Source organism: Patagioenas fasciata, chromosome 4, assembly GCF_037038585.1.
Source record: "Patagioenas fasciata isolate bPatFas1 chromosome 4, bPatFas1.hap1, whole genome shotgun sequence".
NCBI lineage: Eukaryota > Metazoa > Chordata > Aves > Columbiformes > Columbidae > Patagioenas > Patagioenas fasciata.
This window is the reverse complement of record NC_092523.1, coordinates 19,133,782-19,156,659: the sequence shown is the minus strand read 5'-3', so window position 1 is coordinate 19,156,659 and position 22,878 is coordinate 19,133,782. Positions and strand designations below refer to the sequence as shown.

At 36.2% G+C, this 22,878-nt stretch overlaps 1 protein-coding gene across 3 annotated transcripts in view; it reads left to right on the top strand.

The window, feature by feature from the left end:
- The window catches only part of ADGRA3 (adhesion G protein-coupled receptor A3), a 56,686-nt gene extending 35,051 nt beyond the window's left edge, over positions 1-21,635 (top strand). For all 3 annotated transcript variants that reach the window (XM_065837217.2, XM_071807364.1, XM_065837218.2), the window contains exons 9-19: positions 611-812; positions 3,057-3,206; positions 5,885-6,046; positions 6,442-6,645; positions 7,733-7,946; positions 8,100-8,308; positions 13,346-13,470; positions 14,001-14,124; positions 15,846-15,991; positions 19,778-19,873; positions 20,061-21,635. In XM_065837217.2, coding sequence (XP_065693289.1) covers positions 611-812; positions 3,057-3,206; positions 5,885-6,046; positions 6,442-6,645; positions 7,733-7,946; positions 8,100-8,308; positions 13,346-13,470; positions 14,001-14,124; positions 15,846-15,991; positions 19,778-19,873; positions 20,061-21,303 — 2,875 coding nt within the window. In that variant the 3' untranslated portion in view covers positions 21,304-21,635. The remainder of the gene's footprint in view (positions 1-610; positions 813-3,056; positions 3,207-5,884; positions 6,047-6,441; positions 6,646-7,732; positions 7,947-8,099; positions 8,309-13,345; positions 13,471-14,000; positions 14,125-15,845; positions 15,992-19,777; positions 19,874-20,060) is intronic.
- The last annotated feature ends 1,243 nt before the right edge of the window (positions 21,636-22,878 follow it).

Sequence of the window (22,878 nt, the reverse complement as noted above, 5' to 3'; positions counted from 1 at the left end):
ACAGAATAAGTTTTCTTCAAAAGTGCTTAGTTCCACGTACCTGGAGTGAAAGGAATTGTTTTCTACTTAACATCATGAATGCTTTTGTTTCCCATTTATTTCTGTTTGGTTGTAGTACTGCCAGTGTTTATTAATTGCTGTAAAAGTAGTCTTCTGTTCATATCTGCAGTTTACTATTGATACCACTACAGTAATTTGAACGTTATGTTGGTGCATGTGAACAGGGCAAATAGAAAGCTTGCAGGGCTTTCCACGATGTTTTTAACTGTTTTTATAGTGTTAATACAAAAATTTTCATGAAGTAGTCAAGGTATTTTTATAAAAAATTGTAAAAGTTTTTTAGTAATTTTATGAGCACCTTTTTCTCTCCATCTGTAACCTCATGAAAGAATTCAAAAAAAGTGTGCTAGAATTAAAACTCATTTTGTTAATAATACACAAATACGAACAGCTTGAAAATACTGAAGGCGAGCCAAGGTGGCCCTTTAAATAGTTTAGAGATGCTTAGTTTTGAGTGTCTCTTTATTTCATGCTGTAGTGCTTAATCCTTTTATTTACTTGTCATGTAAATTTGTCTAATTTTTTTTTTCTTTTGCTTTTGACTCCCCAGGTGGCCTAGAACATTGGCAGGCATCACAGCCTACCTGCTGTGTACGCGTTACTCCGCTGGCAGTGGGATATATCCTGGCAACTCGCAAGATGAGAGAAGAGCCTGGCGCAGGTGCGACAGGGGAGGGTACTGGGCAGAAGAGGACTACTCCAGGTGCCAGTATGCAAATGATGTGACTCGAGTTCTTTATATGTTCAATCAGGTAATTTGTGCATTTCTATGAAATCAAATTCTTTAATGAAAATAAAAACTCAAAAGTCCATTTCTTTTTTTAAAACTGGTAATACCAGTGGTCCAGATGAATTATGATGAACACATGCCTCTGATTACAACACTAGAACTTGTAGGTTTATGTTAAAAGTTTGATTTAATATCTGGTTTGAGTGCTTTCAAATTGAAAGTGCAAGGAAATTTTTATTCTTTGGTATACTTGTGTGAAGTATAAGAGAATGGTACTTGTCATGGGTTTTGTTTTTGGGTTTTTTTGTTTTTTTTTTTTTTTTTTGTTTTGTTTTGTTTTTTTTTTTTTGTTTGTTTGTTTTTTTGTTTTGTTTTGTTTTGTTGTTGTTTTTGTTTTTGTCAACTAGATGCCCTGTCCTGCCCACAAACTATAGAGAAACAAGGCAGGCTGAGGTTGTAATGGAGAACAACTATGTTCATTATGATCATAGAGAATAGTAAAGCTCTGCTCTACTTCTGTTGCTCTAAACCTCTAATGGACTTGGTGAGGCTGATGAGAGTTAACTAGTGAAAGCAGTGAGTATTAACTAGGTGTCTGTAACTTGGTAGTACTCACCAGGGTACAACAGAGTATTGTAGATTTTTCAGTGTAGCTATGAAACAAACCTTTTCAGCTCCTAACTCCTTTTGAAGATTATCTCTAGTTAATGCACACTTTCACAAACACTGTTCTACAGTGACGTACTCACCCTTGTATGTAAAATACTCCATAAACTTTGACCTCTGGTTTAAGGTTGATGTTGTCCAGTGCAGTGAGTACCTCTGACAGCTCCCTCAGAACCCTTGGGTGGATCCCATCCAGCCCTGGAGACTTTTGTGTGTCCAAGTGGCGTAGCAGGGGTGAGGGTCACACTGGTATCTTCAGAAAAGCAGAAGTAGAATTTCCATGTGTGAGGTAGATAACTTCCTGTTTTCTGCTTAAAAATACATGCAGACAGGTATGCTACACTGAAAGAGATCTCAAATTAATTTTCTTTTCTCAAACGGAGAAGTTGGCATGTTCTGGTTTTAGAACTTTATTTTACTCATCAGAGCCTTCCTCTTTTTGTGTGTAGTAGGTCTGGAATTTTTAGCAGAATTCTGCACAGGCTTTTATTATCTCTTTGAGAGTAATATTAAATGTAATATTATAAGCATCTTTACAGCCTTTGAACACAAAAGTAGTTGACCTGTTTTGAATATTAGAACTCTGCCAAGCAATTGAAATCAAGTAGAGGGCTAAGTTTAAAATGAGTAAAATCTTTGTAGCATTTATACACGAACATTTATATTACACTGTTCTTGTTTGCGTATTGTACAGATATAGTTTTAGCTGTAAAGAAATTCATGTTTAAAGAAAAAGTTCAAAGAAATTCTACAGAATATCTGAATTGGAAAGTTTACTTAAAGTTCAAAGTCATAATAAGAACTGAACTATTTATACTTTAAACGCATGGCTTTGTGTTTTCAAAAAAATAATCTTCCATTAACTGCATTCAAATCTATGTACAAGTGCTAAGACCAGCAGGGACAAACATGTAGTTGTGCTTATGTGGCACATTGCAAATCCAGTAGGGCGGCCTAGATATCTGTACACCAAAAATGGAGAGACAGTACATCTCTAGTTTGGATTATCACGGATAAACAGCATCTGAACATGAGCTGATAACACTTGAACAGCTTTCCACTGTACTACGTGATGTTCCCTGCTAGCTCAGGCATGTTGATGTTGCATTTCAGGAATGAAATAATGAACTTTGTCATTTTTTTGGTGTGTGTATGTGTTCCATTCTGAATGATTTCTGTAACTACATAATCAAGAGTGAATGCTACAGCAGTGATGTGTTTTAATCTTTTGGCTTCCCTTGCTATAAAATGCTGTATTTTAGGAGCTTTGTGTTGTCATGCCTAGGCTTCAGTATAAAGGAAGGTAAGAATTTGACAGTACTGTCTTTTGCTCCTTTTCTTGGTGCAACAACTCTTCTCCTTCTAGGACAACAGGACAGAGCCCCGTTTCTGGCTGTTGGTACCAATGCTGGTTCTCTGGCTTGTAGGAAGTGTTCTTCCTAACAGATAAGCTGGTAGTCCCTGGCTACTTAAAACACTGTGATCCTTGTGGGAATTGCTATCCTCTTTGGGAAAATTGTTATTTATTAATTGCTGAAGCATTGCCTCTATCTTGTACTTAATTTTCACTTCAAAATGCTTATGTTTGTTCTCTGTGTAGATGCCGCTCAACCTTACTAATGCAGTGGCAACAGCAAGACAGCTCTTGGCTTACACTGTTGAAGCAGCAAATTTTTCTGATAAGATGGATGTTATTTTTGTGGCTGAAATGATAGAGAAATTTGGAAGGTTTGCTGAAAAATATAAAGAGGTAACTGCATAATTTGCCATCACTTTAAAGTAATCTGTTTGTCCTTAAGTATTCTGAGTGGTGAAACCTTCTCAACGTTAGATGCAGGCACTGAGTTAGTGGATTATCAGTTTCTATTCCATGTTTTTGTTTGTTTAGTAGGTCCCTGAAGTTGCTGACCCATGGTCACAGACTTTGCATTCCTGCTGAGATGATCCAGCATTCACTGGACCTGTAATGTGAGTAACACCTCTGGTCAGCACTGGAGCAGGGAGATAGGTACAGTAAGTCTGTTTTTATTTAATATGGAGTGGGTCGCACAGGTTTTCATTGGAGTTTTTCTTATGTAAAAATACAAATAATGAAAGCCTCAGAGATCCTCTCAATAATGAATAAAACAAGACTTATCTTCTCCCCTCCTACCATGGTAGGCTGTCTTTATTCAGTATTGAGCTGTATCTGTAAGGTTTTCAGTATTCCTATGTCTTGCAGGATACGAGATAAGACATTAAAATAAAATCTTAGAGAATTCTCATTGTTGGGGAGAAAAATGTGAGTGGTTGAATAATCCCACCAGTGGGTAGGAACTCTCTGTTTCACTGCTGAACAGAGGTTATATTGATCTCACTGTACAGTCCATGTTGGGAAGTTGGAGACCACAGCACCTCAATTATAAACTTGCACAAACAAAAAGACAGATTTTCCCTGTCCACCCTCAGCAAACCATAAATACTGGTTCTAAATTCTTTGCAGAAATCCTTGGAGAATTTTAAGGCTAAATCTCCTTTTTACAGTCATGCCTTGTATTTTTTGTGTGTACATTTTGGAATTATACAAGCAGTTCATTAAATGGCTGGTTTTGTAGCCAGTCAAAAACAGAACTATGGTTTAGATTGCAGCTTGATTTGTTACATTATGAGGATATTCTCAACTGTGATTTATTGACTGTGGAGTGATACAATCTGGCATTACTTTGCCATGTCTGAAGGTAGTAGTTGATATGAAAAAATTCAAGTCAAATTCATAGGTAGTTTTGATCTTAAACAATGTATTTTTTATCGTAATTGATTTGAAGTCAACCTTTGATTTGCTGGTATATCCAATGATAATGAGTGCGATTTCATTTAATATTTTTAGTACCTCTAATTAAGACTTAGTTATTTCTTATTAAGGTACTAATCTACAAACCTTTTCTTGACACTGTATTCACTTATATCATCTTACTGTCAGTTCTTTAGTTTGTGTTACCCTGGCTATTCTGAAAGATAAAAACTATAAATTATAAAAGGCATTTAATACATTTTTCATGTCAGAAGAAATAAATTGAAGACAAATGTTCAGGAGGGTCTTAGGAAATTGTCTTAAGTTAGAACACAGTTGGAAAAACTTGTGTGTACCTTGATAAGCAGGAGATAGAATAATGTGTGATATTTTTTAAAGTATGAAACAACTTAAGTATTGTGACTTTAGGGTCTTAATACTGTTCATTTATTGTAAAACCACCCTTTGGTGTATAAAACGTTAGAATTTTTCAAGCAGTAATAAGTCATAATGAAGATCTTCAATTAATCTAACTTTTATTTGGTTTTGAGAATTTAATGAAAGGGGCTGCAACCTGCAAATGCTGCTTGAGGCTCTGTGTTAGCTGTTGAGAATGTTTGCTGATTTGTATCTTCTGTCCTTAAAACTGACAGTTCCTAAAACAATCAATATCTTTATATTCCCGTTCTTGCCTTTATATTAAAAGATTTTTTAAAAGAACAACAAACTACTATGTTATCTCTTTATTAGTAATATTTTGAAAGAAAATTGGGAAGCATGAATAGTAAAGGAGATGTCTTTCCAACCCCACCCTCTCTCTATGCAGAAAATTCCAGTCCCTAAATTCAGGCACTGTGAATTGCATTTCAGTCAATTCAGCTAGAAAATACGTACACCTCCACTTCTGACCAGTATTTGTCACTTTCTTAAATGTTGTAAAAATCGGTGTAGGTCAGTGTTGTCAATGTAGGTGCTTGTTAATTTTGGCAGAGTTGTGGCCTATATAAATGAATTCCCTTTATATTAATAGTTAGCCTGTCACACAGAAGACAGGGCAGAGAGTGTGAGCATAAACTTACAACAATGTAATTGGTGGTTTGAAAGCAGCTCTGGTACCTCTGAGTATTTGCTATCTCTATCATGTATAACCTGTAACATAGAACAGTTCATGCAGTATTAAAGGCGAGCAAGGAAGCAATCAAAGAAAAGGCAGGCATAGTGAGAGGAAGAAAAACACAAGGGTTGCATGCTATTTTTTGCCTGTATTACTCTTATTGTCTTCCCTCACACATGCAAACTGTACTATTGTTGATTTTTATAATAGTTTATTTTAGGTTTAAAGTTGATTATAAATTGTCCTTTTAACTAGTACAGTAGAATGTGGAGTATTACACTTTGTTTTTAATGAAATATCTGTATTTGTTTTCTAAATATAATGTAAACAGACAAAAATAAGGTTGGCATAACATTTTTCTTGAATGGAGGTAAATGTCTCAAAGTATTTCAGTATCTCAATGTGACAAGTGGTGATTGAAACAGGAACAGACAATTTTCTTTCACTTTTTGTGCTGACAAGTTGCTTTGTATTTTCTGATAATGATCCTACTTGACAAATACTTTGAAATATATAAACTAATCTTATTTCTTTTCCCTGTTAGCTTGGTGATGTGATGGTGGACATAGCAAGTAATATTATGCTAGCTGATGAACGTGTTCTGTGGATGGCACAAAGGGAAGCCAAGGCTTGCACTAGAATTGTACAGTGTCTACAGAAAATTGCTATGTATCGGCTTGCAAATGGAGCTCAAGTTTATTCTACTGTAAGTACAAATTTATTTATTTAGAAGACATTTTGCTGGTTCTTGAGTTTCAATGGCTTTTTATTTTTCTTAATAGATGTTGTCATTATCTGATATGCCTACCATTTGTGTAGGTAGAAGAGAAATACTCTGAACAGATTTATCCCTGCCAGATAAACAGAAACAGTTTTCTGGGTGGTATTTGTGTTTTTTTGTTTGTTTGTTGTTGGTTGGTTGGTTGTGGGTATTTTTGGTTTTGGTTTTTTTGTTGTTGTTGTTGTGTTTTGGGTTTGGTGTGTCTTTTTTTTTTGGTGGTTTTTTTTTCTTTCTATTAAGGCGGAGAATTGATTTAAGATTATTTATTATTCTTCCTGTGAAGTGTAAAATTATTTAATGTTTGACTTTTGTCATCACAGTACTCTCCAAATATTGCTCTTGAGGCTTATGTAATAAAAGCTGCTGGTTTCACTGGGATGACATGCACCGTATTTCAGAAAGTGGCTACATCAGACCGTACAGGACTCAGTGATTATGGGAGAAGAGATCCAGATGGAAATCTAGATAAACAATTAAGCTTTAAGTGCAATGTTTCAAATACGCTGTCAAGTCTGGCTCTAAAGGTCGGATACTCATTGTTTCACTACTGTTGTAATATCTTAGATATGAATCATTTAGAAAGCAAGCTTATATTATTAACTTTTAAAGTAGCATTTTTACGTAATCCAGAATGGCTGTGACAAGAGAAAGTGACAAAAGATAATAAAGTTTGATTGTAGAGTATATTTTTTAATGGACACAATTTTTAATGAGTGGGTGTGGTTTTCTTTATTAAAACTTCCTAAGTTGAAAGATGCTTTCATATCTTCTCATAAGTGTGGAAATTGAAATACTCCCTACTTCATAATGATACTCAGCTTTATTTTGCTGTATATTCACCTTCATTACGTATTAAATCAGGTATTACCAGTCTCTTAAAGATCTAAAATACTCTGCTTAGTGATACTGTAATTAAGCATGAAGTAGAAAATAGACCTGAAAGGTTGAGTTGATTTACATGTATATGTGCACGTGCACACACACATATATATATATATTTGTGTATATGTGGGTGTGTATGGAATGGAAACTCGTCCTCATATTCTGTAGAAGTATTTTTTCAGTTATATTCCACAACATACCAGTTTGCTTTTATCACTTCATTTGCCTGAGCATCACTGCAGGGTGTATATTTGAAATTATATTTATGCAATTCTGTGAAATCACATGCAGACTTCCCTACTCTAGCATAATTTATATACAACTTATTAAAACCTGTTTGTATACAGTGTTTCATTTTGAATGGTACTAATGCACAATTACAGCATTTCTCTTTGTCTGCTTATCTTGGTTACTGCTTTTAGTTGCCAGTAGTTTAATCTGGAAAGCTCTTGAAATACTTTACTGTTGTCAACTTCAGCTTTACTCTCTGTAACAAGTAAGGTAACTGCAGGTTCTTAGCTTGCTGTTTTTCCTTTTGAAGTGTCAAGACTTTAATAACCCAATTGAATTATTTTTATCATGGATTACTTGGAAACACTGTCAAATAGGTTTGTCACGATACATAGTTTGCTAAATGCATTAATCTCTGACACTGTTCAGTTGGAGGAGTTGCTAATTTAATCTCTGTAAAGAATTTCATTTTCTCTTTAAAAATCTGTTTATTTGTAGAACACAATTGTAGAGGCTTCTATCCAGTTGCCAGCTTCCCTTTTCACCCAAAAGCAAAAAAGAGAAATCAAACCAGCAGATGAATCTGTCTACAAGCTTCAGCTTATTGCATTTCGCAATGGGAAGCTTTTTCCAGCAACGGGGAATTCAACAAATCTGGCTGATGATGGGAAACGTCGTACAGTTGTAACACCAGTTATTCTTACCAAGATAGGTTTGTTTTTTATTGCTTCTTTTTAATAATCTTTAAAAATCAGAAACATTTCTGAGTCCTTTCCTTCTACTACTGTATATCTAATAAGTTTTTTAGCATCTAATGTGTTACACGTTGAGAAATTTATGTGCAAATGCATTTCTTTTGTAACAGATGGTTTAAACCTAGCCAGTCACTACGTTCCTATAAATGTGACACTGCGGCGCATTGCGCATGGAGCAGATGCTGTTGCAGCTCAGTGGGACTTTGATCTACTGAATGGACAAGGGGGATGGAAATCTGATGGTTGTCGCATTCTTCTGTCCGATGAAAATATTACTACCATTCAATGCTTCTCCCTCAGCAACTACGCTGTTTTAATGGTATGAGACTAAGAATTACATGTCTCTTTCTGGAACTTAAAAGTATGCAAAATATGATTGTTTCTTTTTTTTTTTTTCTTGCATTAAAGAAAACAAGCATTCCCACATTCCATGTCACGTAAAACTAGACATAAGGTATAAATGTTGATGTAAGGTGAAGTTTAAGTGGAAATCTGTCCAAGTGGAATTAATTGCTGATTATACTAGGCACAAAAGAATTTTCATGTAAAAAGTACCGTATTATAGGAAGCCATTTTAATGAGCTAGTTAATCAAATGGGCTTTTATGAACTCTAGTCTAACGATGACAGTTTAAAATAGAGAAGGGTAACAGTCAAAAAAATAATCTTTTCTGTGTTAGATAAAATTTGTTAGCTTTGTCTCTTGGCAGGACTGGTTTCCATGTATTTTTTTTCTATGATCTGTGACCAGAGATTTGCTATTTCACTGCAAATTAGCTATTCATTCACTAGGTAGGTCTGTTACCAGACGATATCAATTCAAAAAGGAAAATAAAATCAAAGTGCTTAATTACCATCCAATATGTTTTTGAAATACTGCTTAAAAAATAGTATCTGAACTTTAGTCTTAGTGTATTGATGGCAATAAAATGTTTAACCAGTCCTAAAACATAGTGATCATTAAAGAAGAGAGCGAGACACCTTCTTTTAGTGCACTTCAGTTATGAAGTAGGTTTTCTTATTTGCCTGTTCCCAGAGCTCTTCATTTCAGAATTTGGCCTGTGAAGCTTCCCTTTTTACAGATGGTGACTGGTACTCTGCTCATCAGTCATCACCACAGATGTTAAATGATAAAATGTGATATGAATGGGAGGGTAGTAGGAAGCTGGGTGAAATAGTAACAGGTTTATGAAATCTTGTTAACTTAAGTATAAATTTGGTATGGGTTTTGTTGTAGGTAATGTGCTCTCTGTGGAATTAAATAGATATTTTAATGTAATTGTATGTAGAAGAAAGAAGATTAGTTTATGATGACCAGTGTATGAAAAATTGTTATTTTTCAAAAATCTTCCTCTTAAAAGAATTTAGTAGAATACCAAAAAGCTAAACATAAATAAAATTAAGATTTACATGCCAGGCTTTTTAAAAGAGCTCAAAGAAGGCAACTTTTCGCTTTGCCTCAGAAGGTGCTGTTTTAAGTTACTTCAGACAGTTAAAATCCTATAGTTCCATTTGATATTTTTCAAATACATAATCCTTTCCTAAAACATAAACGTGTCCTTTAAAACAGAATTAAACTTCATTTGTATGTGTAATATGTAAAGAGAGATTATGCTTTAAATTGGTCACATTTCTGCCATCTGGAGGAAGAAAAATGAAGAGCATATTCAATCTGCTGGTGTAAATGACTATTTCTAAATTAATACATGGTAAGATTATATTGGTATCTTATTGTGAGTTATATAGAGAACTGCTGACAATCAGAAATCAAAAAGGTTAGAGGGAGAGGCAGCTTTCTTTTCTGCCAGTGGCTCTCATTCTATGCTTGCCCAAAACTGGTGTTCGTTAAATGTTTAGCTATTTCCCAAAACGCTGGGCTGTAGAGACTGGAGTGGAGGGGCTGGGTGGAGGAGAACAGAGTAACATTCATTTGTTAGATCAGGGATGTCAAACTTGTTTTCACTGGGGATCACATCAGCCTCATGGTTGCCTTCAAAGGGCTGTATGTAACTTTAAGATTGTATAAATGTAGGAGTAGTCCTAAAATTACATTTGGCCCTCTGAAGGCAACTGTGAGTCTGATGTTGACCCCTGGTGAGAATGATTTTGACACACTTGTGTTAGGTAGTCCTTGCACATAGTTAATACACTGCAAAAGCTCTGAATGTTTTAGGGGCTATTGAAAAAGGTTTTCATAATGCCTATCCATATATTAACTAAGAAAAACCATAATAGGCTGTTTCATTTGTGAACTCTCACAGTGTTGTGAAAGTCTGGATTCTGATCCCAGGCTCATAGGAAATTCTTTTGGCTTCAGTTTTAGAAGTTTGACTTTTAATTCAGCAGTTGTCATTAACATCAAATACATGAACAGTAGTGGCAGGAGGGACTGGAATGTAATATTCCATCATCCTGACTGGATGGTGTATGACTTAACCAGCGTTATTTCATTCTTTTTCAGTCTACTGCGCCTTAGTATGTATGTGTGTAGAAGAAAGGAGATTGTAATACACTGACTCGTCTTCATACATTTAAGAACATAATGTAAAGTCCTCTCTGACAAGGAAACCCATAACTGAGTGCCTGGTTTTCTAATCTTAGTAATTTCAGAAGATACAGTTATAAAATTTTGTATTTATTTGGAAATTATTTTAACCACTGTTTAATAATACAAGACATAACCAGGAAGCTCAGCTGAAATCTCATTAGTATAGGCCTGCAGCAGAGATTAAAAAAACCTAACAATGGTAGTTGAGAAGAAACAGAGTTCTGGTAGTTGGCCATAAATGCCCTAATGTTCTTCTTAATGTTATCTCTATGGTTACTTTACTGTAATTCTTTTTTACTAAATTATTATTTAAGATCAGTTTAGCTCAGAAATAACATCATTTGCTCCCTGTACTGCTTTAAGTAGATCTGATTAAAAATGTCAGTGCAATTGCTAAGAATTCCATTGACTTGGTGAGCGTTGGGGCAAGGCCTTTGCTGACTAGGCTAGGCATACTGACTTTTCTCAAATGTTTTAGAAGTTTATTGTAAATCTTGCCATTTTCATAGCCCTTGTTCTCAACATTTGCACAAATACATGCAGAAATCTTGTTACCTGTCACCAATCTGGAAGCAGCAACCGGAATTCTCCTATAGTTCCTCTTCTCTGATGCTCACTGGCTGTGGGTGCCAGTGCATTTGCTCATGCTTGTAGCAGCACTGAGTTCCTAGGGATCTGCAGCTGGAGATCAACCAGGCCATGGGTAGTGTTGAAATTGGATAACACTGCCTGCCTGGGGCATAAGATTTTATGATCTTTCTCCAAGTGTTTTTTCCAAGTGCCAAAGAAAACCAAATACATAAAAATCAAACTGGCAATCTGATTAAATTAGTTTGAAATGAGGTAGGTGAGTTAGTTAAAAATACCAAATTTATATTCTGATGAAAGAACAATTGAAGGAGTGGTGAAGAGACTGCTGACTCTAATTTAATTGTAAACCTCAATTCAAAAACTCTTCTTCTGTCCATGAAATCAGATTACCCAGCTTAACCTTAAAACCAGATTGTACATCACTGTGGTTTTTCTCAAAACAAACTGAAGCTTCCTCCTTAATGTTCTGCTGTTCTTTGTGAATGCCAAATTTGTTCTTTTCCCCAGCACGCTTTTGAACTTTGCCAACTCTAGAGGTTTAGGAGTGACTCAGAGGTGAGAGACATTTCTGTATGCTGTCCCTTCTGAAACATTAAAAGAGTTTTTTCCAGTCAGTTCAACAAATTTATTTTATTTTGTGCTGAAAGTGACTGATGTTATGTTGGTTTGGGGTTTGTGGATTTTTGTGGCTTCTTCCCCCCGTGTCCCCAGTGTTCATTACCATAATGGAAGTGGAACTCTAGTAGTTGTAACTGCATCCAAGCAGAATTATTTCTTCTTGCTCTTCTTGTTAATGAATGAAAATGTCACTCCTTAAATGTCATTTGAAATACTGCCGTGCTTTAGCAGTCCAGGGTCCCATTTCATGCTTACTCCTTAAGTAACATTTTGATGGGTGGGTTCAGAAGACCTGAATGATGCTAAAGAGCTGTTGAATTCTTTTTGGGTTGTCAACTGTATATTCCAGTCAAACAGTAGTCATAGAATAACTGTGGTAGGGAGAACATCTGGATGTCATTTGGTCCAATTATCTGCTTGAAGTTTGATCAGCTTCAAAGTCAGATCATATTGCTCCAGATCATACTCAGTCAAGATTTGGGTATCTCCAAGGACAGAGTCTCTCTGGCCATTATGTGCCCACTGCCATTACAGTTTTTTACCTGTATCTGATCAGAACTTTCCATGTTGCTGATCATGTCCGTTGCTTCTCATTATTTCGTGGTTCAGCTCCAAGAATAGTTTGACTCAGTCTTCTTTATACCAGTAGGTAGTTCAAGATAATAATGAGATTTCTCCTATCTTCCTTTTCTTCCTAAAGATGAACAGACTCAGACATTCAGCCTCTGACATTGTGTGCTTCAGCCCGCTAATCGTCCCAGTGACCTGTTAGACTTGCTCCATCCAGTATGTCAGTGCCTTTCTTGTACTGGGGAGCCTCAGATTGAAGACAGTTCTGAGGAGATGGTGTCACAGTGCTGAACAGAAGGGAATAACCACTTCACCCACTTGCTGTGTTTTTGCTAGTGCAGCAAAGTCTGGCCTTGGACTGCAGGCAGCACTGCTGACTTGAGGTCAGCTTTTGTCTGCCAGTAGCCTCAAGTGGTTCTTTGGTTGCTTTCTAATAAGGCAAGTGCTCAGCCTGTATTTTTGCACACATGGGGTTATTACATCCCAAATTCAGATCTTTTAGCATTTACCTTTGGTAAATTTAATGACACTTTATCAGCCCATTTTTCTGGCTCACGAACACCCCTCTGAATATCCTCCAATCTATTGATCAGTCCCCCCAGTCTATAGCATCATCTGCAGACTTGCTGGGGACCCTTCATGTAATGTTCTTTGGGTTATTGCAGAAGATAATAATCGTAACTGAAACACACAGTTGTTCTACATGCTATACATATAAATATTTTAGGAAGAAGAAAGTGGTTTGTGTCTATAAGCTGCTAACTTCTCTCTGTATTACAGTACGTATGAAGTTTAAGTGTCCTGTAAGATGGGTGACAGCATTTATAATGGTTAGTCGGAATAGCAAGTAATAGCGGAAGAAAGCCAGAGACATCACATAATAAAAAGTTGGAGGGTCAGCTTTAGGGTAGGGTGAGGGGAAGAAGTTTCATCTAAAAGGTTCCTGTTACTACTTAATTTGTGTTTCCTTTTCCCCACCCTCACAAAATGAGGAGATAAGGTGGACTAATGTTAATTTTGTTTTTGTCAGGACTTGACAGGAGCTGAATTATATACGCAGCCAGCTGATCTTTTGCATCCAGTAATTTATGCCACTGCCATGGTTTTGCTGATGTGCCTGTTGATGATCATAGTCAGTTACATATACCATCACAGGTATGAATCAAAGTTACTAGACTTAAAAAATCAGTTTCATAGTGCTTAGACTAATTTTTCTTTTTAAAAATACAGTGATCTCCATTTGTGATCGTTTTTTTCCCCTATAAAATCTGTTGATGCAAACTAATAGTTAAGAAAGTAGTTATTTCATGTGTTTTTGAGTATGACAATGTAGCTCTTGTAACCATGTATCTCTTTAATTTTTCACGTTTGCTTCATGATAAGATTCCACTCGAGCACGATGGTGGAATTTAACGAACTCTTCAGCCTTTTACGCTTCTGTTGATGTGAAAGCTTAACGCCTAAAATTTTTGAATCAGGCCCCAAATAATTGTATAAGGCGAGTTAATAGGAGGGTGTTTTAATTTCTTCTCATGAAGACCAGAGATATTTGATTACAAAGTACATGATAGTCAAACAATCATTAACAGTAATTATATCTCATTTATCACAAGTGTATCGTGCTAGTTTCTGAAAGACAATAATGCAGCTGTGTTTTATGTTGTCTAATTTGTTTCTTTTAACAGTGTGATCAGGATCAGTGTAAAAAGCTGGCATATGCTAGTTAACCTGAGCTTTCACATTTTCCTGACATGTGTGATGTTTATTGGAGGCATAACTCAGACCAGGAACGCCAGTATTTGCCAAGCAGTAAGTAAAAATGCAAACACTTGAAAAAATTAGTTACCAGTCTCATATTCCTATATGTGTAACCACCCCCCTTGCCTTTTGCAAGCCTGTTGTACTGTCCAGGCATTTTCATCAGAATGTAAAATTTGGACAAAAAACGATCTATTTTTTTTCACTTTTAAGATTTCTCTTGTGTTTTCCTCCAGCCATGAAGATAAAACTAGTTTGTTACTTGAAAACTGGAAAAATATTTCAGAAGTGCAGCAGAAATATTTTTTGTCCAAAATGCTATCACAAAGAAATGTGATACCTGTTTGTTTTGAGACTTACTTGTTATGAAATTGTTTTATAGGCCTGTATGTGGCCTTTACAGACCATGAGAAAACTGATTTCCACAGGTATTAAAAGAGTTATTTCTGTTTGCTCAGTACAACCTAAAGGGAGGGAGAGAGTTTCAAGTTAGAGACCAGTGCTTTCTGTAAACAAAAATCACTGGCTTTATTGAGACTGCTCTTTTATATTGATTTGGTTTTTTAAGATTTGACCATCTCTAATTCAGTTGCAGTGTTTCAATATAACAACAGTTGCCACTTTGGAATGATATCAGTGAAATTTTTTTTTCTTTTTTTTTTTTTGATTCAGTGATTCATAAGTTTCTAGTCCCTTGGCATAATATTCCATAATGCTTCTTTTTGAATTTACAGTAGTTATTAGGTTGACAGTTTAAAGTGTTGTAATAAAATGTCTCTGACCCTTCTCTTACAAATATGAAGAGAATGCTTGTGTGTGCGCACACACACACACACATATATATGGAGATGAGGAAACAGTTTGACAAACTGTAATCTTTTTTCTTGCATTCTTGGAGACAGTAATCCTCCAAGAGAAATTCTGTGGTATGGAGGGGTTATCTGAGTTGTGCTTTCACTGGTGATTGAAACTTGCAAGGAAACCACCTCCAGCCATCTTAACAGAAACTGAAGTGTCACCTCTGTTATGTGTGTGCTGAAACCTACTTCTTGCAGTCACATTGTCTGAGTGTTGGCTTTTAATTAAGGAAATACAGGACAACCAGCTTGTGCCTTTCCTCAACAAAACCCCAGGGACTTACAAGAAGTTTTGGGAACTCGCAGCAATGTTCACTTCAGAAAATAATGTAGGTGCAAATGGATCTGTCAGACAACCATTTTCTTAACAGTAGTGCCCAATCAGTCCGTGAGGCTGACTTTGCATTAATGTTTGGGCTGGTTAAATATCCAAAGTATGACACTTCTTTTTTTTTTTTTTAATGATATTAAAATCCCTGAGTGTTAGCAGTCTATATTTTGCCACTTGCTGCATAGTTACCATAATGTCATTAGTTTGCTGTTCCCTTTTTTCAGTTTGAATAATATCTGTAACACAAGATATTTTAAAGTGTTTCACAAAGTGTGTGATTAATATGTAATCTTAAAAATGTTGGCCAGCAGAGTTGTTCCCACGTTATTAAGTTTTCCTTCCACTAGAAGCAACTGCAGATCTGTAGCGTTTCCCAGTTCAGCTGATAGGAAGATGGATTTGCGTAACATTTTGCTTTTTTGAAATCCACAATGAACAGTCATAATAAAATAAGGGTTTTTTTTCTTCTCTCGAACTGAGCTTTTGGAAATTCAGGCTCTGTGCAAGTTGTGTGTTCAATTATTAATCATTTAACTTGTAGAAAGGAAACGTTTGGGGCTTCATTTTTTATTTATTTTTTTTAGGTTGGGATAATTCTCCATTATTCCACTCTTGCGACAGTACTGTGGCTGGGAGTCACATCTCGTAATATTTACAAGCAAGTGACCAAAAAAGTAAAAAGATGTCAAGATCCTGATGAGCCACCTCCTCCACCCAGACCAATGCTGAGGTGAGCTTATTGTTTGTTTCTGCAGCTCATTATTTTCCAGGTTACTGTGCTTATGTTCTGACCAAAAAATGTAACAGGTCACTACTGTGTTTTTGCAAGTGCCTTTCATAAAATACTTCCTTTCCAAATCCATAAAGTCATTTCTCAGCATTATGTTAAGGAGAGTGAGGTGAAGGACGATTGGTCTTGGCGTATTACTGTTGCAATGCTGTGTTCGTGATTTGTAAACTAAGAAATGGGTGGTGTTTCAGCGTCACCACTGGAGCTTTGATTAGGACTTGAGAGAGCAGCGCTTCCTATTAAGTTATCTTAGAAGAAAGAATATAGAAAACTCTGTTATCACACAATTAACAAACATTGCAATTTAAATAAAGTTCAATATGTTTTCCAATGATTGGTTACAAATAATTTGAAAAATAAGTATCACTCATTATCAAATGTTTACTTCTGAAATCACTGAAATGAGACAAACTGATTATCTGTGAAGTTCTCATGTGAAATACGTTTTAATAGAAAACATTAACATACTTTGTTCACAGAGCTTACTGAGCCTCTAGATATTAATTAAAAACTGCTAAGCTGAAATTCTCCACAAGGTGGCAGAAGTTGATTAACTTTGATTAGTTACAGGCGAATACTTGGAAAGCTTGATTTTAAAATAGAGAGACTGCAGAAAATCAGAAATGCTTTTCTGAATATCATCAACTATGTACAAGCATATAGAAATATTTGATAAATTAGAAGGTGGATGGTTAATATGTATATCACTTTAGTGTTGTCTTTGCTGTCCTTTTGTTATTTCTCTTTTTAAAAAAAAAGTTTTAAAAAGTAAATCTGTTGTGTTCACTGTATGATATCATGCCCATCACCAACTGTGTGCCTTCCAGCAGTGTACTGGGGAGCCTTTTTAACATCTGTTGTGATTATTTTTTTTTCCTTATAGAGCTCTTGCTTTGGAAAATGTTACAGTAAAATTACCGGCCTCACGGGTGCAGTTCTGCATAGACATACACATGTACACACCATTTCATATCTGGATGCCTCATCTGTGACAGTGGCAGTAACTCTGGAGACAAGTATCAGAACAGAGCAAACTTGCTTCATGTTTTTCAGATTTACTGAATGGCCAACTTGTTGCATATCAGGGATTTCCTTAGATGTGTACTGCTTTTGCATGGAAGAGCCATAGAAGATTCTTTTTTGTTGTTGTCTTTTAAGCTTATGTTCAAAACAAAACTACCTGTAGTGGCACAGCACAAAGAGTTCTGTGCAAGAGTTTCTTGCTTGTTTGGAACTGGTCACCTACTGTTAACATGCCCCTTGTTACTGGAATTTAGAGAGACAAACCAACTGATTCTTTGTTGGCCTCCACACTTTTTATATTCTTCTTGCGTGTGCCTTTTCAGAATTACGAAGGGTCTTTTGGAACAGAAAAAAAAGCAATGATAAATATATGTAGGTACACATTTTTCTCCTTATTTTCTATATGTAAATTATTCTGCCTTATGTTTTTTGGGGGTTTAAAGGAGTTGGCCTTACAGGTGATAGGTGGACATGGTGTTTACACTGACCTTCAGTTCCCATAGGTATTTTCTGAGGGTGGAGTTCATACCTGTTAAAATTCCTTCCCCTCTAGTATAAATTAGATGTATTCTATGATTTATCATAGAATAGATTTATTCTTTATTTGGGAAAATTCATTGCATGCAAGGCAGTTTTGTTGGTGATGATGATCTTCATTTTGTATTAAATGGGACTTTGTCACAGGTCATGAACAAGGTGGAAAAAGTCTTTGAAATGGATCTGGGGTTCTTCAGAAAGATGCTGGAGGCATTAGAGGGGAGATTTTTTTGTGGCTCACAGTAGCTGTGTTGAGAAGAGAGTGCAGCACTTGGCACTGGCTGGAATTTCTTAACTGTGAAGTGCTTTATGCCCAGTATATTTTATTGCCATGCCAGGCAAGAGAGTATAAAAATAACTGTCCTCAGCTGCCAGTCACAAGAAAGAAATGGACTTTGTTGTGCAGAAGCTGTATTTTGTTCAGCAGACTACAACAAAGACAAAAGGAAATAGTTTCAATTTTTTTTTTTTTTTTTACATAGAAGAACTGCTTTACAAAGAACCTTGCTGAAGATCTTAATGGGATACTTCAAGTAGAGCATAAAATAGAAATATTAGTATTTTGTTAATTTTTTAAAAAATACAAATATTTGTATTACTGTAATACAAATACTGGGTGACTGTTCTACTTAGACAACATTTCACTATTTACATGGGTTTTTGTTACCTTCCTAACACCTCTTTTGTACCCAAGTCATTAGATTTGTTTTTCTCTTTTTGATCTAACTTAAGGAAAAGTTTTAGCTTGTACAGCATTCAGCCCCCAAATCTGAATATTACTGCTTGCATCCTCTAGCATGCTTTGTGTGTGGTTTTTTTAATTACTATTTTGTTCATACAGCTCCTTGTTGCATGGTAGTTTTGGTTTGTAATTTGGACTCTTAGGAATTGCTGAAGACTTAGACACTGCAACACACAACCATGCACTTTTTGTTGGTGGTGGTGGTACTTGGTGTCTCGGTATGGTTCAAGGGCAGTTGTAAAGATGTTCATTCAACGCAGCAAGATGAACTATGGATGCAAACAATCCATATTGCTTCGCTCTCTCACCAATAACAATTTGCCTTGTGTAGAACCACCTTCACCTGTCTGATGATGTTTGAGTAGTGGTGCCTCTTTGAGGCAGTGATTTGGTAACTTGTAGTGAAAGATAAGTAGAGTAAAATCTGCCACAATGATCTTTTTCATCTGGCCAGCCTCTGATTGCTACATCAAGATACGGAATAAACCAATGCCAAAGGATTCAGCATCTAAGAAATATCCTTAGTGTATCTAGACTTCCAAGAGATTTAATTTATTTTAGAAGCTTGCTTTGTGTCTTAAGTAAGACAGCAGTAACTTCTGGTGAATAATCTAAAATGGAGTGAAAAGGTCCAGAACCATCAGTATAGGTATCTCCTGTTAAAACAGCAAACTACGCATCCACATGTCACAGTAGTAGTTGTCGCTGCATGTTCTAATCTGAATTTGGACTGGATTAGCAGAGTGCTATTTAAAATGATCATCAGTAGTTATTGACCTGGCACTAATGAATTCAGTGTGAATTTATGGAAATTGGAATGAAAAGTTAGATACTCAAAAAGCACATGCCTTTGTCCTTGTGAAGGCTTCAGATTTATTAACACCAGCACAGGGAAAGCAGGAGGTGTATGCTATGAGATTAGAGAATTAATTAAAAATAAATAAAACCAACGCCACCCCCCTTGGCCCCTACACAGTCACTCACTCACTCACACCCCACCCATAAGTAACAGGGGTTCTTATGACTGATCATCTGCACTCAGTGTCCATAGTATTAGGCAAGTTCATCTCTGGAACAAGAGGCAAACCACTTTGCTTTCTTTCCAAGCTTCTGTTTTCTCTTCCATCAGTTTACAACTTTTGACTGCCAGCTTTTGCTTCTTACCTCTGTATATACTTTAATTCAGTGCCTGCAAGGAAGGTGAGGAGTTGAGAGAGGTGGTTTACAACAGGAGGGAAAATATTGTAGCAAGGAAGACTTAGAAACAAATGATATTGCAAAAGCCCAAACCTGATTTACCCTATTTATTTTCTTAAAGAACTTGCATATTTCCAGAATCCTGGAAAGCTCACATTTCCATCATGGTAGCTGAATTAAATCCGTTACCATTAAGCAGCCACTGATATAATGGCTTTATTTTTTAGGTTCTACCTCATTGGTGGAGGGATCCCTATCATTGTTTGTGGAATAACAGCAGCAGCAAACATCCGAAATTATGGCAGCAGACCTAATGCTCCTTAGTAAGTACCATATAACCAAGACTGCCGTGTTAAGATTTCATGGATTTCATTTTCTAAGTACTTGTTGCAAATAATTCTGATTCTTCCAGAAAACGTAACACAGTCAAAGTACAATTATGAACTGATAAAACCTCACTGACTTGTGAGAAGATGTCCATTTTGATTCTTTGGCTTGTTTCTTTTCCAGTTGCTGGATGACTTGGGAGCCCAGCTTGGGAGCATTTTATGGACCAGCTAGCTTTATAATTTTCATAAACTGTATGTATTTTCTCAGCATATTCATACAACTAAAACGTCACCCTGAACGTAAATATGAGCTGAAAGAACCTGTTGAGGAACAGCAGCGTCTGGCAACCAATGAACATGGGGAACTGACTCATCAAGATTCATTGTCTGTGTCTCTGGTTTCCACATCTGCTTTGGAGAATGAGCACAGTTTTCAAGCCCAGCTGCTGGGAGTAGGCCTTACTTTGCTTTTGTACGTCGCTCTGTGGATCTTTGGAGCTCTGTCAGTTTCCCTGTATTACCCCATGGACCTAATCTTCAGCTGTTTTTTTGGGGCAACGTGTTTAAGCTTCAGTGCCTTTCTTATGGTGCACCATTGCATTAACAGGGAAGATGTCAGGCATGCGTGGATAATGACTTGCTGCCCTGGAAGGAGCACGTATTCAGTGCAAGTAAACGTGCAGCCCTCCAGTTCCAGTGGAACCAATGGAGAGGCCCCCAAGTGCACCAACAGTAGCGCAGAATCTTCATGCACAAATAAAAGCGCATCAAGCCTAAAAAATTCTTCTCAAGGCTGTAAACTAACAAACTTACAAGCTGCAGCAGCTCAGTGCCACCCTACTTCACTGCCATTGAACACAGGTCCTCAGCTTGATAACAGCCTCACTGAACATTCAGTGGATAACGATATCAAAATGCATGTAGCTCCCTTAGAGGTACAGTTTCGGACAAACGGACACACAAGTCGGCATCATAAGAACAGAAGCAAGGGGCATCGTGCTAGCAGGCTTGCAGTATTGAGGGAATATGCATATGATGTTCCCACAAGCGTGGAAGGAAGCGTGCAGAACGGCTTACCTAAAAGTCGGCAAAGCAACAGCGAAGGGCATTCAAGGAGCCGAAGAGCCTATTTGGCATATAGAGAACGTCAGTATAACCAGTCCCAACAAGATAGCAGTGATGCTTGCAGTACACTTCCAAAAAGTAGCAGAAATACTGAAAAAACAATAGGTTCCAACAACAAAAAAGATATTCTAAGGAAACCAATAACAGTTGAACTTGAAAACCAACAAAAATCTTATGGCTTAAATTTAGCCATTCAGAATGGACCACTTAAAAGCAGTGGACAGGATGGACCCTTGCTCACTGCAGACAGTACTGGTAATATTAGAACTGGGTTGTGGAAACACGAAACTACTGTGTAGCATTATAATTCATTGTGGGACTAATCCATATGAACTGTGATTACACATTCCTTAAAGCTGATAACACTTTTAAAGACTGTTTACAAACTAGGTACTTTATGCAGGGAAAGAAAAAAGATAATCTGCCAAGCAAAAGATTGTATATGTTACTATCTTTGCTGTTCTTACAAAGATGAACTTTTGCTATTTTGTGAAATATTTTTTCGAAGTGTCAGTCTTGAGAGATGCAGAACATAACTTTGTACACTTTTTTACCTGTAACCCTGCAGATGTGTCCACAACACATTTCAAATTTGTATTTAAATGTATAATAAATAGTATTTTCTACAGCAGTGCAATGTTGCACTTATGTGTTGCTTTTTTTAAAGGTTATTGCACTGAATGTCATCTTGATTTTATTACTTCATTAACTGAAACTTAGAAGTTTCAGTTACTAAAGGATTTTTTTGGTGTCTGAAATAGACAATGCCAATAGCTCAATTAATTGCATGAGACCTAGAATTTGCTTGAAATGAAGAAGCTACATCTTAAAGAGATTTTTAGTATGGAGGCAACTTGCTTACTCAAAAATCACTGTCTTGCTGCATAAGTTAGTTATATTTCAAATGGCTGTGGATTATTTTAAAGCACTTGCACAGAGTGTTAGTTTACTTGGTAAAATTTTCGGATAATACTGTGTTTTACCTTCATAATTATTTGACTGGGATTGTTTTTTTTTTTAATTTATTTTAATAATTTGTAATTCAGAAGGTTATGAGTGTTCACAGACAATAGGTGCTAATTTGCTAAGGTTGCCAGTACATATCTGTGGAAACTCAATCAGCTCTAATAGTATGGAGGAATAATAGTGCAGGTGTTTCGATACGTGGTGATGCGATAGTCTGTGAAGACTGTGACCAGGGTGCATAATCAGGGTCTTCAGGTTTGGTGTCACCATAGAAGCTGCCTCTGGAAAGGGCATTAAGTTGCGAGTTCACTTTTACTCACCTGTATGTGACAATTTGCAGAATAATCTCTCCAATGCCATACAGCATCTGTGTTCAAAAAAAAAAAAAGTTACAGTAGTAGAGCTATATTAATAAGGATATCGATTTTAAAAGCATGTAAATTCCTGCAGTAGAAATAGCTAAAACATGCCATCCTTTACAATAATGTAAATGCTGAAAAACAAAAGTTTTAGTTAAACCTAATTTAAAGGTAATTGCAGTATAATTACAAAAATTAGAGTCGTGGTCAAAATACTTCATGTAAAATGACATATTGTTGAACAGATTGAGTTGAGTATAGTTTTCTATACTTACGTTGTTGACAGCTTAACGTGAACAAGATGATATTTTGTGTCATCTTGCTGCTGTGGCAAGTTTGAGGTTGTAGTTGCAGAGTAATGCTTGAGGCTTTACCTGTTGCCGGTACTGAGTCCCTTTTTGCTAAAACCGCAAGTACATTAAATAGTATAAAAGGATTCTGGGTGATTAAGTACACAACTCAAAGTGTAAGAAACAAATGGAATTGGATTGTATATACTTGGCTACTTGATCACCTAATTCAGACTTGTCACTGTTGAATATTTTAGTT